At 47.7% G+C, this 14417-nt stretch overlaps 1 protein-coding gene and 17 non-coding genes across 18 annotated transcripts; all 18 read left to right on the forward strand.

Annotated features, from left to right (window-relative positions):
- The first annotated feature begins 295 nt into the window (after positions 1-295).
- TRNAM-CAU (transfer RNA methionine (anticodon CAU)) lies at positions 296-368 on the forward strand. The gene has a single exon. It is a non-coding gene; the product is annotated as a tRNA-Met (tRNA).
- Positions 369-532: 164 nt separating this feature from the next.
- Positions 533-605, forward strand: TRNAM-CAU (transfer RNA methionine (anticodon CAU)). Its single transcript has one exon. It is a non-coding gene; the product is annotated as a tRNA-Met (tRNA).
- Positions 606-768: 163 nt separating this feature from the next.
- Positions 769-841, forward strand: TRNAM-CAU (transfer RNA methionine (anticodon CAU)). The gene has a single exon. It is a non-coding gene; the product is annotated as a tRNA-Met (tRNA).
- Positions 842-1005: 164 nt separating this feature from the next.
- Positions 1006-1078, forward strand: TRNAM-CAU (transfer RNA methionine (anticodon CAU)). Its single transcript has one exon. It is a non-coding gene; the product is annotated as a tRNA-Met (tRNA).
- A 400-nt stretch (positions 1079-1478) lies between these two features.
- TRNAM-CAU (transfer RNA methionine (anticodon CAU)) lies at positions 1479-1551 on the forward strand. Its single transcript has one exon. It is a non-coding gene; the product is annotated as a tRNA-Met (tRNA).
- A 224-nt stretch (positions 1552-1775) lies between these two features.
- Positions 1776-2963, forward strand: LOC142803117 (uncharacterized). Its single transcript, XM_075888220.1, has one exon. The coding sequence runs from the start codon at positions 1776-1778 to the stop codon at positions 2961-2963; it is 1188 nt and encodes a 395-aa protein (XP_075744335.1).
- A 3599-nt stretch (positions 2964-6562) lies between these two features.
- TRNAM-CAU (transfer RNA methionine (anticodon CAU)) lies at positions 6563-6635 on the forward strand. The gene has a single exon. It is a non-coding gene; the product is annotated as a tRNA-Met (tRNA).
- Positions 6636-6798: 163 nt separating this feature from the next.
- TRNAM-CAU (transfer RNA methionine (anticodon CAU)) lies at positions 6799-6871 on the forward strand. The gene has a single exon. It is a non-coding gene; the product is annotated as a tRNA-Met (tRNA).
- An 873-nt stretch (positions 6872-7744) lies between these two features.
- TRNAM-CAU (transfer RNA methionine (anticodon CAU)) lies at positions 7745-7817 on the forward strand. The gene has a single exon. It is a non-coding gene; the product is annotated as a tRNA-Met (tRNA).
- A 401-nt stretch (positions 7818-8218) lies between these two features.
- Positions 8219-8291, forward strand: TRNAM-CAU (transfer RNA methionine (anticodon CAU)). Its single transcript has one exon. It is a non-coding gene; the product is annotated as a tRNA-Met (tRNA).
- A 635-nt stretch (positions 8292-8926) lies between these two features.
- On the forward strand, positions 8927-8999 carry TRNAM-CAU (transfer RNA methionine (anticodon CAU)). Its single transcript has one exon. It is a non-coding gene; the product is annotated as a tRNA-Met (tRNA).
- A 635-nt stretch (positions 9000-9634) lies between these two features.
- On the forward strand, positions 9635-9707 carry TRNAM-CAU (transfer RNA methionine (anticodon CAU)). The gene has a single exon. It is a non-coding gene; the product is annotated as a tRNA-Met (tRNA).
- An 874-nt stretch (positions 9708-10581) lies between these two features.
- On the forward strand, positions 10582-10654 carry TRNAM-CAU (transfer RNA methionine (anticodon CAU)). Its single transcript has one exon. It is a non-coding gene; the product is annotated as a tRNA-Met (tRNA).
- A 400-nt stretch (positions 10655-11054) lies between these two features.
- On the forward strand, positions 11055-11127 carry TRNAM-CAU (transfer RNA methionine (anticodon CAU)). Its single transcript has one exon. It is a non-coding gene; the product is annotated as a tRNA-Met (tRNA).
- A 635-nt stretch (positions 11128-11762) lies between these two features.
- On the forward strand, positions 11763-11835 carry TRNAM-CAU (transfer RNA methionine (anticodon CAU)). The gene has a single exon. It is a non-coding gene; the product is annotated as a tRNA-Met (tRNA).
- An 874-nt stretch (positions 11836-12709) lies between these two features.
- TRNAM-CAU (transfer RNA methionine (anticodon CAU)) lies at positions 12710-12782 on the forward strand. Its single transcript has one exon. It is a non-coding gene; the product is annotated as a tRNA-Met (tRNA).
- A 400-nt stretch (positions 12783-13182) lies between these two features.
- Positions 13183-13255, forward strand: TRNAM-CAU (transfer RNA methionine (anticodon CAU)). The gene has a single exon. It is a non-coding gene; the product is annotated as a tRNA-Met (tRNA).
- A 643-nt stretch (positions 13256-13898) lies between these two features.
- TRNAM-CAU (transfer RNA methionine (anticodon CAU)) lies at positions 13899-13971 on the forward strand. Its single transcript has one exon. It is a non-coding gene; the product is annotated as a tRNA-Met (tRNA).
- The last annotated feature ends 446 nt before the right edge of the window (positions 13972-14417 follow it).

The following is a 14417-nucleotide window of genomic DNA, read 5'->3' on the forward strand; positions in this document are numbered from 1 at the left end:
TCGACCTTTAACTTGTGGGAACTATTGATACCGGTTGTGTTTCCCAGTGTCACCTGTCCGCCTCGGTAGTGCAGTAGGCAGCGCGTCAGTCTCGTAATCTGAAGGTCGTGAGTTCAATCCTAAGGCGGGCCAATGTCGATGCAGTTTTTTGTTTGCTTATAAAAGTTTAATTAGGTCGTGAGGGGTGCGCTGTCTGGAACAGCAATGAATGACTGTTGCTGAATTTTCTTATTTTTTCGACCTTTCATTTGTGGAAACGAATGATACCGGTTGCGTTTCCTAGTGACTCCTCTCCGCCTCGGTAGCGCAGTAGGCAGCACGTCAGTCTCATAATCTGAAGGTCGTGAGTTCAATCCTCACCCGGGGCAAAGGCGGTGCAGATGTTTTGTTTGCTTAAAAGAGTTTAATTAGGTCGTGAGGGGTGCGCTGTCTGGAGCAGTAATGAATGACTGTTGCTGAGTTTTCTTACTTTTTCAATTTTTAATTTGTGGGAACTATTGATACTGGTTGTGTTTCCCAGTGACACCTGTCCGCCTCGGTAGCGCAGTAGGCAGCGCGTCAGTCTCATAATCTGAAGGTCGTGAGTTCAATCCTCACCCGGGGCAAAGGTGGTGCAGTTCTTTGTTTGCTTATGAGAGTTTAATTAGGTCGTGAGGGGTGCGCTGTCTGAAGCAGTAATGAATGACTGTTGCTGAGTTTTCTTACTTTTTCGACCTTTAAATTGTGGGAACTAATGATACCGGTTGCGTTTCCCAGTGACCCCTGTCTGCCTCGGTAGCGCACTAGGCAGCGCGTCAGTCTCATGATCTGAAGGTCGTGAGTTCAATCCTCACCCGGGGCAAAGGCGGTACAGATTTTTTGTTTGCTTATGAGAGTTTAATTAGGTCGTGAGGGGTGCGCTGTCTGGAGCAGTAATGAATGACTGTTGCTCTGTTTTCTTACTGTTTCAATTTTTAACTTATGGGAACTATTCATACCGGTTGTGTTTCCCAGTGACCCCTGTCCGCCTCGGTAGCGCAGTAGGCAGCGCGTCAGTCTCATAATCTAGAGGTCGTGAGTTCAATCCTCACCCGGGGCAAAGGCGCTGAAGTTTTTTGTTTGCTTATGAGAGTTTAATTAGGTCGTGAGGGGTGCGCTGTCTGGAGCAGTAATGAATGACTGCTGCTGAGTTTCCTGACTTTTTCAACCTTTAACTTGTGGGAACTATTGATACCGGTTGTGTTTCCCAGTGTCACCTGTCCGCCTCGGTAGTGCAGTAGGCAGCGCGTCAGTCTCGTAATCTGAAGGTCGTGAGTTCAATCCTAAGGCGAGCCAATGTCGATGCAGTTTTTTTGTTTGCTTATGAGAGTTTAATTAGGTCGTGAGGGGTGCGCTGTCTGGAACAGTAATGAATGACTGTTGCTGAATTTTCTTATTTTTTCGACCTTTCATTTGTGGAAACGAATGATACCGGTTGCGTTTCCTAGTGACCCCTGTCCGCCTCGGTAGCGCAGTAGGCAGCACGTCAGTCTCATAATCTGAAGGTCGTGAGTTCAATCCTCACCCGGGGCAAAGGCGGTGCAGATGTTTTGTTTGCTTATAAGAGTTTAATTAGGTCGTGATGGGTGCGCTGTCTGGAGCAGTAATGAATGACTGTTGCTGAGTTTTCTTACTTTTTCAATTTTTAACTTGTGGGAACTAGTGATACCGGTTGCGTTTCCCAGTGACCCCAGTCTGCCTCGGTAGCGCAGTGGTCATTCCACTTCCGGCCGCGACAGCGTACGGACGTGTTTATCATGTGCTCCCGTGTAGGGGCGGTTTCAGCGGCCCGTGTGGGCCGCGGTATCAGGTGTACCGAAAAGCCAGGCGAAGATTTCCAGGTTGTTCTGCCTCAGCTGCCTTCAGGTGATTCTGTTTTGCACACGGTTTTTTTGCACGGAAATTTGAAAGCCAGGCCATATCGAGTGGAGCATGTCCGAGACAGCCTTGCTCGTCTTTCGCTGCTGCCGGAAGTGGTTGCCCTTGGGGCATACCAAATGAATCACGTATGGGCAGTGACGTTCAAGGATGATGAGGGTAAAAAGAAGATGCTGGCGGCGGAGTCATTTGACCTAAAGGACCATCGCTGTATGGTGGTTGACCCCCGTGATCGAGGTGTGCGGCTGAAGTTGTACTGGCTTCTTCATGGCGTGCCGGACGAGGCTGTGCGAGTCGCCTTAACGCCCTACGGAAAAGTGACCGAGATAAGCAGAGATAAATGGAAGGTGCAGGGTTGCAATGACAAAGGTTCAACCACGCGGTCGGTCACGCTGAGGCTACACGCGGGCGTGTCCGTGGACGACCTGCCACACCAACTACGAGTTGCGGAGGACATGGCGCTCGTCGTTATTCCTGGCAGATCACCGCTCTGCCTCCGATGCCGGGCTATCGGACACATTCGACGGGATTGCCGCGTGCCGCGCTGTGGGGTCTGTCGTCGCTATGGCCACGATGACGCCCACTGTGTGAGGTCGTACGCCAGCATTGCGGGCCCAGGCCAAACAGACGAAGTGTCTGAACACCTGATGGATGCCGTGGATGCCGAAGAAGCGAGCAGGGAAGACGGTTGTACGGAAGGCCCTGCCACGCCCCCTGAACAGTCTTCTGGGGCCGCACTGGAATCTACCAATGAAGGCGACAAGCACTCTGGTGCGCCAGGAACGAATTTAGACACGGCAGCAGTAGAGGACGACGCTACAGCAGCGAGCAAGTCATCTTCAGCTGCGCGAGAGGGCGGCCCGGAAGCAACGGACGCCGAGATGACCAAGGCCGGTGCTATCGCTTTAAAGCGAGCTCGTGAAACACCTGACGGTACCGGAAATGTTGACACGTCGGCCACCAGTGAACCTCCAACAAAGACGGCGACTGGTCGCCGGCCTACCTTTAAACCACGACCAAACCTGTCGCCTGACCGTAGGGGCACTCAAACGTCGGCCCCGCCGTAGCGGTGGAGACGTTCCGAGGCTTTCTACGCTGAGCACACGCAACCACTGTTGCGACGTGAGTATGACACCTGACGAAACAACCTTCAAGAAATGGCGACTAACTTTAAAACTGGTATTTGCATCGCGACGTTGAACTCAAGAGGCCTGTGTTCGCGCAGGAGACAATGCCAGATTAGTCGCATTTTGTTAGAAAACGACATAGACCTCCTGGCTGTACAAGAAACTAAAATGGAAAGTGAAGAACAAACGGAGCAAATGGTTCAAGTTTTTCGCTCTAGGTACAATGTCTGCGTTTGTCATGCTGTTGGGCGGTCAGGAGGCTGTGTCGTTTTCATACGTAGTAGCATCGCGGTTGTTGAAAATGTGTCTACCTGCGATAGCGGTAGGCTGGTTGTGTGCGACTTCAGTTTTTCTGGACTGCCTTGGCGCGTTGTGTGTGTTTATGCACCGAACAGATCGCACGAACGGGAACTTTTTTTCAGAGCGATTGAAGGGTTCTTGAAAACGGAAAGAAATGTTGTGGTTCTAGGGGATTTCAATTGTGTCTGTAGAGCGGAGGATAAGACAACGAGCTTCAATGTGCGCGATAGAAGCGCTGAGCTGTTGAATAAAATAGTGAACGAGACAGGGCTGGAAGATGTCGGTTATGTAATGACGCGAGAGGGTGAAGTAGGATATACGCACTTTCAAGGTCATTCGCACGCGAGGTTAGACAGAATATATTTGTCGGCAAAGTTGGTGCCACTATGCTCATCTTATCAAACTCAACATCTTAGTTTTAGTGATCACTGTCTGGTCAAGGTCAACATTGGCGAAAAACGTAAGGCTGCGAAGTTTAATTGGTTTCTATGGAAATTTAATGAAAAGCTGCTGCAAGATGAAATATTTGTCACAAAAACCAAAGAATGTCTTTCAAATGCTCTTCGTTTGGAGACCAATAACTTCATAGCTGTGTGGGAGCAAATGAAGTGTGATATAAAGATGATAGCGATTGAAAGAGCCTGTGTATTACGTAATCGGGAAAGGCAACAAGAGAGGCAGTTACAAAGCGAACTAGACTACATGTTAAGCGTAGAAAATGAAGTGCCGGGAAAATTTAAGAAAGAAATAAAGGAGGCGAAAGCAAAGCTCGAATTCATCGACGACGAAAAGTACCGCGGAGCAATGATAAGGGCTCGCACTGAACGGCTGTGGATGGGTGAAACGCCCACTAAGCGAGTGCTCAGTGAAGAAAAGAAACATGCAGCAAACAAAGAGATAAATGAAATTCGATACCGCAATTACATTACCCGGGACCGCGAACAGATAAAGCACGCCTTTGTCGAGTTTTATACGCAACTCCTTAGCCATACAATCAATGACCCCGAACGATTCAAAGAGGACTTTCTGTCCCTTATGCCGAGATTGGAAGACTCTGAGCGGGAGCTACTGGAAGTAGAAATCACTGTGGCAGAAATTGAATCAGCTATAGATAACCTGGGTAACGGCAAGTCACCAGGGCCGGATGGGCTTGGTGCTGCCATATACAAATTTTTTAAGACAGAAATGGCACTGGCATTACACCGAGTGATCAGAGAATGCTACGACAAGCAGCAAACACCTCATTCATTTAGGACAGCACACGTAGTATTAATCCCCAAAACTGATGACCCCGCAAAGCTACTTTCAGTGGAATCCTACCGACCTATCAGTTTGAGCAACACTGACTATAAAATATACACGAAGGTCCTAGCAAGACGGCTCCAAAGTGTTGTCACATCCCTTGTCGGCCCGCATCAGACATGTGGGATTAAGGGCAGAACCATATTCACAAATATACACGTAACCAGAAGTATTCTAGAATGCTGTGATGCAAATAATGACCGCGTGGCCATGATTCAGCTAGACCTGCACAAAGCGTTCGATAAAGTTGTACATGAAATTTTGTTTTTATTGCTGGAACATGTGAATGTAGGAACTGTCATTACAGAAGGTGTTAGAATGGTGTATCATGACTGTAGGGCTAATTTAGTAATCAACAAAGAAGTAAGTGCTTCAATTCCTGTGCGCTCGAGCGTGAAGCAAGGTTGTGCTTTGTCGCCACTCCTTTTCGCGCTTTACTTAGAGCCCTTCTGTTTACGAATACTTGCAACACCAAGTATAAGAGGGTATACGTTTCTGACCAGTGGAATTAGAATTTTAGCCTATGCTGATGACGTCGCAGTGTTTTGCAGTGACAAAGAAAGTGTGCAAGAAGTTGTACGAATAGCTAGGGAATTCTGTGCAGCAACGGGCAGCGCAATTAGTTGGCCAAAATGTCTAGGCTTTTGGCATGGCCAGTGGCAAAGCACACCCGAAGTTTACTGTAACATGAATTGGAAAATCATGCCCGGAAAGTACCTCGGTGTGCCTTTGGATCATTACCGCAATGCTACGGAGTATTGGTCTGAGGAACGTCAACGCATTAAAAATTGTACTGATAAGTGGGGAGGTCGCAATTTATCAATGTTTGCAAAAGCGTCCGTGTGCAATGTATTTCTGATTGCAAAAGTGTTTTATGTATTACAAGTGTTAACCATGACCCGCACTTCTGTCCAGAAAATGCACCGAGTATTCGCGACCTTTATATGGGGGTCGCAGTGGGAGCGCACGAGCCGGTGCAACTTATTTCATAGGGTAAAATATGGTGGTCTGGGGCTTTTGCATTTGTTTTTTAAGCAGTTGGTGAGCAGATTCATGTTCGCTCGAGATCAAACTGACAATTTCTTGAGAACTGTGATCCAAGCAAGACTGCAGACCCCCTTACCTGATTTCGTCGTGTCATCTTTTTCTTTCGAAGCTGGACCACTCAGTCCTTATTTGCGAGAAGTAGTTACAGCTACACGCCTGCTCAAGGAAAGATTTTCGTACGAATACTTGTCCGACGTGACTAAAAAGAAACTGTATCGTGACCTTCTTGATGTCTTCCTGCCAGTGCCCGTCTACCGAGCTTCGTGCAGGCTAGGTTCTGAGCGTGACGTGTTTAAACGTGTTAAGAGAATGCCGGTCAGACCCTCTGTCAAAACATTCTTCTTTCAAGTGCATACCGGCACTCTCCCTGTACTGCCATGGCTAAAAAGTAAAGGGCTTTTTGTACCGTGGTCCGTCAACTGTCTAATCTGCGGCAAACCAGAAACGATAAATCATATCTTTCTCGACTGCCATGATGCTGTGTTCTTGTGGGACGTACTACAACGGACTATAAAAAAAGAACTACCTATCAACGCCTTTGGAATCCGTTTTCTTCCGTGTGCAGCTGCAGGGGAAGTGCCGAGTGACATGTTAATGTTGCTTTGCATGCATAGTGTGTGGAGGACAAGAATGGATGTACGACATATGCGTGTAGACGCACGTTCAGCGAGAGACTATTTTGTTGAGAGTATGCTGTATACACGAGACGTGTTTAAAGCGCTGCCTGAACCCCCCGAGTGGTTACCTGTGCTCGACCAATTGGCTTCTGTGAAGCCTTTTTAAACCAAGTGCACTGGCCAAGATGAAGCTGGTGTTTTATTAAGTGTACATATTTTGTATGTAATCCTTTTGCTTGTGGTTATTAAAAGGCAATAAAGAAAAAAAAAAAAGCCTCGGTAGCGCAGTAGGCAGCGCGTCAGTCTCATAATCTGAAGGTCGTGAGTTCAATCCTCACCCGGGGCAAAGGTGGTGCAGTTCTTTGTTTGCTTATGAGAGTTTAATTAGGTCGTGAGGGGTGCGCTGTCTGAAGCAGTAATGAATGACTGTTGCTGAGTTTTCTTACTTTTTCGACCTTTAACTTGTGGGAACTATTGATACCAGTTGTGTTTTCCAGTGACACCTGTCCGCCTCGGTAGCGCAGTAGGCAGCGCGTCAGGCTCATAATCTGAAGGTCGTGAGTTCAATCCTCACCCGGGCCAAAGGCGGTGCAGTTTTTTTGTTTGCTTATGAGAGTTTAATTTGGTCTTGAGGGGTGCGCTGTCTGGAGCAGTGATGAATGACTGTTGCTGAGTTTTCTTACTTTTTCGACCTTTAACTTGAGGGAACTATTGATACCGGTTGTGTTTCCCAGTGACACCTGTCCGCCTCGGTAGCGCAGTAGGCAGCGCGTCAGTCTCATAATCTGAAGGTCGTGTGTTCAATTCTCACCCAGGCCAAAGGCGGTCCAGTTTTTTGTTTGCTTATGACAGTTTAAATAGGTCGTGAGGAGTGCGCTGTCAGGAGCAGTAATGAATGACAGTTGCACGGTTTTCTTATTTTTTCAACCTTTAATTTGTGGGAGCTAATGATACCGGTTGCGTTTCCCAGTGACCCCAGTCTGCCTCGGTACGCAGTAGGCAGCGCGTCAGTCTCATATTCTGAAGGTCGTGAGTTCAATCCTCACCCGGGGCAAAGGCAGTGAATATGTTTTGTTTGCTTAAGAGAGTTTAATTAGGTCTTGAGGGGTGCGCTGTCTGGAGCAGTAATGAATGACTGTTGCGGAGTTTTCTTTCTTTTTCAACCTTTAATTTGTGGGAACTAATGATACCGGTTGCGTTTCCCAGTGACCCCTGTCTGCCTCGGAAGCGCACTAGGCAGCGCGTCAGTCTCATAATCTGAAGGTCGTGAGTTCAATCCTCACCCGGGGCAACTTTGGTGCAGATTTTTTGTTTGCTCATGAGAGTTTAATTAGGTCGTGAGGGGTGCACTGTCTGGAGCAGTAATAAATGACTGTTGCTCAGTTTTCTTACTTTTTCGACCTTTAATTTGTGGGAACTAATGATACCGGTTGCGTTTCGCAGTGACCCCTGTCCGCCTCGGTAGCGCAGTAGGCAGCGCGTCAGTCTCATAATCTGAAGGTCGTGAGTTCCATCCTCACCCGGGGCAAAGGCGGTGTAGTTGTTTTGTTTGCTTATGAGAGTTTAATTAGGTCATGAAGGGTGCGCTGTCTGGTGCAGTAATGAATGACTGTTGCTGAGTTTTCTTACTTTTTCGACCTTTAACTTGTGGGAACTATTGATACCGGTTGTGTTTCCCAGTGACACCAGTCCGCCTCGGTAGCGCAGTAGGCGGCGCTTCAGTCTCATAATCTGAAGGTCGTGAGTTCAATCCACACCCGGGGCAAAGGCGGTGCAGATTTTTTGTTTGCCTATGAGAGTTTAATTAGGTCGTGAGGGGTGCGCTGTCCTGAGCAGTAATGAATGACTGTTGCTGAGTTTTCTTACTTTTTCGACCTTTAACATGTGGGAACGATTGATACCGGTTGTGTTTCCCAGTGACGCCTGTTCGCCTCGGTAGCGCAGTAGGCAGCGCGTCCGTCTCATAATCTGAAGGTCGTGAGTTCAATCCTCACCCGGGGCAAATTTGTTGCAGATTTTTTGTTTGCTCATGAGAGTTTAATTAGGTCGTGAAGGGTGCACTGTCTGGAGCAGTAATAAATGACTGTTGCTCAGTTTCCTTACGTTTTCCACCTTTAATTTGTGGGAACTAATGATACCGGTTGCGTTTCCCAGTGACCCCTGTCCGCGTCGGTAGCGCAGTAGGCAGCGCGTCAGTCTCATAATCTCAAGGTCGTGAGTTCAATCCTCATCGGGGCAAAGGCGCTGAAGTTTTTTGTTTGCTTATGAGAGTTTAATTAGGTCGTGAGGGGTGCGCTGTCTGGAGCAGTAATGAATGACTGCTGCTGAGTTTTCTTACTTTTTCCGACCTTTAACTTGTGGGAACTATTGATACCGGTTGTGTTTCCCAGTGTCACCTGTCCGCCTCGCTAGCGCAGTAGGCAGCGCGTCAGTCTCATAATCTCAAGGTCGTGAGTTCAATCCTCATCGGGGCAAAGGCGCTGAAATTTTTTGTTTGCTTATGAGAGATTAATTAGGTCGTGAGGGGTGCGCTGTCTGGAGCAGTAATGAATGACTGCTGCTGAGTTTTCTTACTTTTTCGACCTTTAACTTGTGGGAACTATTGATACCGGTTGTGTTTCCCAGTGTCACCTGTCCGCCTCGGTAGTGCAGTAGGCAGCGCGTCAGTCTCATAATCTGAAGGTCGTGAGTTCAATCCTCACCCGGGGCAAAGGTGGTGCAGTTCTTTGTTTGCTTATGAGAGTTTAATTAGGTCGTGAGGGGTGCGCTGTCTGAAGCAGTAATGAATGACTGTTGCTGAGTTTTCTTACTTTTTCGACCTTTAACTTGTAGGAACTATTGATACCTGTTGTGTTTTCCAGTGACACCTGTCCGCCGCGGTAGCGCAGTAGGCAGCGCGTCAGGCTCATAATCTGAAGGTCGTGAGTTCAATCCTCACCCGGGGGAAAGGTGGTGCAGATATTTGTTTGCTTATAAGAGTTTAATTAGGTCGTGAGGGGTGTGCTGTCTGGAGCAGTAATGAATGACTGTTGCTGAGTTTTCTTACTTTTTCAATTTTTAACCTGTGGGAACAATTGATACTGGTTGTGTTTCCCAATGACACCTGTCCGCCTCGGTAGCGCAGTAGGCAGCGCGTCAGTTTCATAATCTGAAGGTCGTGAGTTCAATTCTCACCCAGGCCAAAGGCGGTGCAGTTTTTTGTTTGCTTATGACAGTTTAATTAGGTCGTGAGGAGTGCCCTGTCAGGAGCAGTAATGAATGACAGTTGCTCGGTTTTCTTATTTTTTCAACCTTTAATTTGTGGGAACTAATGATACCGGTTGCGTTTCCCAGTGACCCCAGTCTGCCTCGGTAGCGCAGTAGGCAGCGCGTCAGTCTCATATTCTGAAGGTCGTGAGTTCAATCCTCACCCGGGGCAAAGGCGGTGAAGTTTTTTTGTTTGTTTATGAGAGTTTAATTATGTCGTGAAGGGTGCGCTGTCTGGAGCAGTAATGAATGACTGTTGCTTAGTTTTCTTACTTTTTCGACCTTTAATTTGTAGGAACTAATGATACCGGTTGTGTTTCCCAGTGACCCCTGTCCGCCTCGGTAGTGCAAAGGCAGCACGTCTGTCTCATAATCTGAAGGTCGTGAGTTCAATCCCCACCCGGGGCAAAGGTGTTGCAGATTTTTTTGTTTTCCTATGAGAGATTTATTGGGTCGTGAGGGGTGCGCTGTCTGGAGCAGTAATGAATGACTGTTGCTCGGTTTTCTTACTTTTTCGACCTATAGTTTGTGGGAACTAATGATACCGGTTGCGTTTCCCAGTGACCCCTGTCTGCCTCGGAAGCGCACTAGGCAGCGCGTCAGTCTCATAATCTGAAGGTCGTGAGTTCAATCCTCACCCGGGGCAACTTTGGTGCAGATTTTTTGTTTGCTCATGAGAGTTTAATTAGGTCATAAGGGGTGCACTGTCTAGAGCAGTAATAAATGACTGTTGCTCAGTTTTCTTACTTTTCCACCTTTTTGTTTGTGGGAACTAATGATACCGGTTGCGTTTGTCAGGGACTCCTGTCTGCCTCGGTAGCGCAGTAGGCAGCGCGTCAGTCTCATGATCTGAAGGTCGTGAGTTCAATCCTCACAGGGGCAAAGGCGGTGCAGATTTTTTGTTTGCTTATGAGAGTTTAGTTAGGTCGTGAGGGGTGCACTGTGTGGAGCAGTAATGAATTTCTGTTGCTCGGTTTTCTTACTTTTTCGGCCTTTAATTTGTGGGAACTAATGATATCGGTTGCGTTTCGCAGTGACCCCTGTCCGCCTCGGTAGCGCAGTAGGCAGCGCGTCAGTCTCATAATCTGAAGGTCGTGAGTTCCATCCTCACCCGGGGCAAAGGCGGTGTAGTTGTTTTGTTTGCTTATGAGAGTTTAATTAGGTCGTGAAGGGTGCGCTGTCTGGTGCAGTAATGAATGACTGTTGCTGAGTTTTCTTACTTTTTCGACCTTTAACTTGTGGGAACTATTGATACCGGTTGTGTTTCCCAGTGACACCAGTCCGCCTCGGTAGCGCAGTAGGCGGCGCTCAGTCTCATAATCTGAAGATCTTGAGTTCAATCCACACCCGGGGCAATGGCGGTGCAGATTTTTTGTTTGCCTATGAGAGTTTAATTAGGTCGTGAGGGGTGCGCTGTCCTGAGCAGTAATGAATGACTGTTGCTGAGTTTTCTTACTTTTTCGACCTTTAACATGTGGGAACAATTGATACTGGTTGTGTTTCCCAGTGACACCTGTTCGCCTCGGTAGCGCAGTAGGCAGCGCGTCAGTTTCATAATCTGAAGGTCGTGAGTTCAATCCTCACCCGGGGCAAAGGTGGTGCAGTTCTTTGTTTGCTTATGAGAGTTTAATTAGGTCGTGAGGGGTGCGCTGTCTGAAGCAGTAATGAATGACTGTTGCTGAGTTTTCTTACTTTTTCACCTTTAACTTGTAGGAACTATTGATACCTGTTGTGTTTTCCAGTGACACCTGTCCGCCTCGGTAGCGCAGTAGGCAGCGCGTCAGGCTCATAATCTGAAGGTCGTGAGTTCAATCCTCACCCGGTCCAAAGGCGGTGCAGTTTTTTTGTTTGCTTATGAGAGTTTAATTAGGTCTTGAGGGGTGCGCTGTCTGGAGCAGTAATGAATGACTGTTGCTGAGTTTTCTTACTTTTTCGACCTTTAACTTGAGGGAACTATTGATACCGGTTGTGTTTCCCAGTGACACCTGTCCGCCTCGGTAGCGCAGTAGGCAGCGCGTCAGTCTCATAATCTGAAGGTCGTGAGTTCAATTCTCACCCAGGCCAAAGGCGGTGCAGTTTTTTGTTTGCTTATGACAGTTTAATTATGTCGTGAGGAGTGCGCTTTCAGGAGCAGTAATGAATGACAGTTGCTCGGTTTTCTTATTTTTTCAACCTTTAATTTGTGGGAACTAATGATACCAGTTGCGTTTCCCAGTGACCCCAGTCTGCCTCGGTAGCGCAGTAGGCAGCGCGTCAGTCTCATATTCTGAAGGTCGTGAGTTCAATCCTCACCCGGGGCAAAGGCGGTGAAGTTTTTTTGTTTGTTTATGAGAGTTTAATTATGTCGTGAAGGGTGCGCTGTCTGGAGCAGTAATGAATGACTGTTGCTTAGTTTTCTTACTTTTTCGACCTTTAATTTGTAGGAACTAATGATACCGGTTGTGTTTCCCAGTGACCCCTGCCCGCCTCGGTAGTGCAAAGGCAGCACGTCTGTCTCATAATCTGAAGGTCGTGAGTTCAATCCCCACCCGGGGCAAAGGTGTTGCAGATTTTTTTGTTTTCCTATGAGAGATTTATTTTGTCGTGAGGGGTGCGCTGTCTGGAGCAGTATTGAATGACTGTTGCTCGGTTTTCTTACTTTTTCGACCTATAGTTTGTGGGAACTAATGATACCGGTTGCGTTTCCCAGTGACCCCTGTCTGCCTCGGAAGCGCACTAGGCAGCGCGTCAGTCTCATAATCTGAAGGTCGTGAGTTCAATCCTCACCCGGGGCAACTTTGGTGCAGATTTTTTGTTTGCTCATGAGAGTTTAATTAGGTCATAAGGGGTGCACTGTCTAGAGCAGTAATAAATGACTGTTGCTCAGTTTTCTTACTTTTCCACCTTTTTGTTTGTGGGAACTAATGATACCGGTTGCGTTTGTCAGGGACTCCTGTCTGCCTCGGTAGCGCAGTAGGCAGCGCGTCAGTCTCATGATCTGAAGGTCGGGAGTTCAATCCTCACAGGGGCAAAGGCGGTGCAGATTTTATGTTTGCTTATGAGAGTTTAGTTAGGTCGTGAGGGGTGCACTGTGTGGAGCAGTAATGAATTTCTGTTGCTCGGTTTTCTTACTTTTTCGACCTTTAATTTGTGGGAACTAATGATACCGGTTGCGTTTCGCAGTGACCCCTGTCCGCCTCGGTAGCGCAGTAGGCAGCGCGTCAGTCTCATAATCTGAAGGTCGTGAGTTCCATCCTCACCCGGGGCAAAGGCGGTGTAGTTGTTTTGTTTGCTTATGAGAGTTTAATTAGGTCGTGAAGGGTGCGCTGTCTGGTGCAGTAATGAATGACTGTTGCTGAGTTTTCTTACTTTTTCGACCTTTAACTTGTGGGAACTATTGATACCGGTTGTGTTTCCCAGTGACACCAGTCCGCCTCGGTAGCGCAGAAGGCGGCGCTCAGTCTCATAATCTGAAGATCGTGAGTTCAATCCACACACGGGGCAATGGCGGTGCAGATTTTTTGTTTGCCTATGAGAGTTTAATTAGGTCGTGAGGGGTGCGCTGTCCTGAGCAGTAATGAATGACTGTTGCTGAGTTTTCTTACTTTTTCGACCTTTAACATGTGGGAACGATTGAAACCGGTTGTGTTTCCCAGTGACACCTGTTCGCCTCGGTAGCGCAGTAGGCAGCGCGTCAGTCTCATAATCTGAAGGTCGTGAGTTCAATCCTCACCCGGGGCAAATTTGTTGCAGATTTGTTGTTTTGTTTGCTCATGAGAGTTTAATTAGGTCGTGAGGGGTGCACTGTCTGGAGGAGTAATAAATGACTGTTGCTCAGTTTTCTTACTTTTTCCACCTTTAATTTGTGGGAACTAATGATACCGGTTGCGTTTCGCAGTGACCCCTGTCCGCCTCGGTAGCGGAGTAGGCAGCGCGTCAGTCTCATAATCTGAAGGTCGTGAGTTCCATCCTCACCCGGGGCAAAGGCGGTGTAGTTGTTTTGTTTGCTTATGAGAGTTTAATTAGGTCGTGAAGGGTGCGCTGTCTGGTGCAGTAATGAATGACTGTTGCTGAGTTTTCTTACTTTTTCGACCTTTAACTTGTGGGAACTATTGATACCGGTTGTGTTTCCCAGTGACACCAGTCCGCCTCGGTAGCGCAGTAGGCGGCGCTTCAGTCTCATAATCTGAAGATCGTGAGTTCAATCCACACCCGGGGCAATGGCGGTGCAGATTTTTTGTTTGCCTATGAGAGTTTAATTAGGTCGTGATGGGTGCACTGTCCTGAGCAGTAATGAATGACTGTTGCTGAGTTTTCTTACTTTTTCGACCTTTAATATGTGGGAACGATTGATACCGGTTGTGTTTCCCAGTGACACCTGTTCGCCTCGGTAGCGCAGTAGGCAGCGCGTCAGTCTCATAATCTGAAGGTCGTGAGTTCAATCCTCACCCGGGGCAAATTTGTTGCAGATTTTTTGTTTGCTCATGAGAGTTTAATTAGGTCGTGAGGGGTGCACTGTCTGGAGCAGTAAATTATGACTGTTGCTCAGTTTTCTTACTTTTTCCACCTTTAATTTGTGGGAACTAATGATACCGGTTGCGTTTCCCAGTGACCCCTGTCCGCGTCGGTAGCGCAGTAGGCAGCGCGTCAGTCTCGTAATCTGAAGATCGTGAGTTCAATCCTCTCCCGGGGCAAAGGCGGTGAATATGGTTTCTTTGCTTCTGAGAGTTTAATTAGGTCGTGAAGGGGCCGCTGTCTGGAGCAGTAATGAATGACTGTTGCTGAGTTTTCTTACTTTTTCGACCTTTAACTTGTGGGAACTATTGATACCTGTTGTGTTTCCCAGTGACACCAGTCCGCCTCGGTAGCGCAGTAGGCGGCGCGTCAGTCTCATAATCTCAAG

This window comes from Rhipicephalus microplus, chromosome 3 (assembly GCF_043290135.1).
Source record: "Rhipicephalus microplus isolate Deutch F79 chromosome 3, USDA_Rmic, whole genome shotgun sequence".
NCBI classification, from domain to species: Eukaryota; Metazoa; Arthropoda; class Arachnida; order Ixodida; family Ixodidae; genus Rhipicephalus; species Rhipicephalus microplus.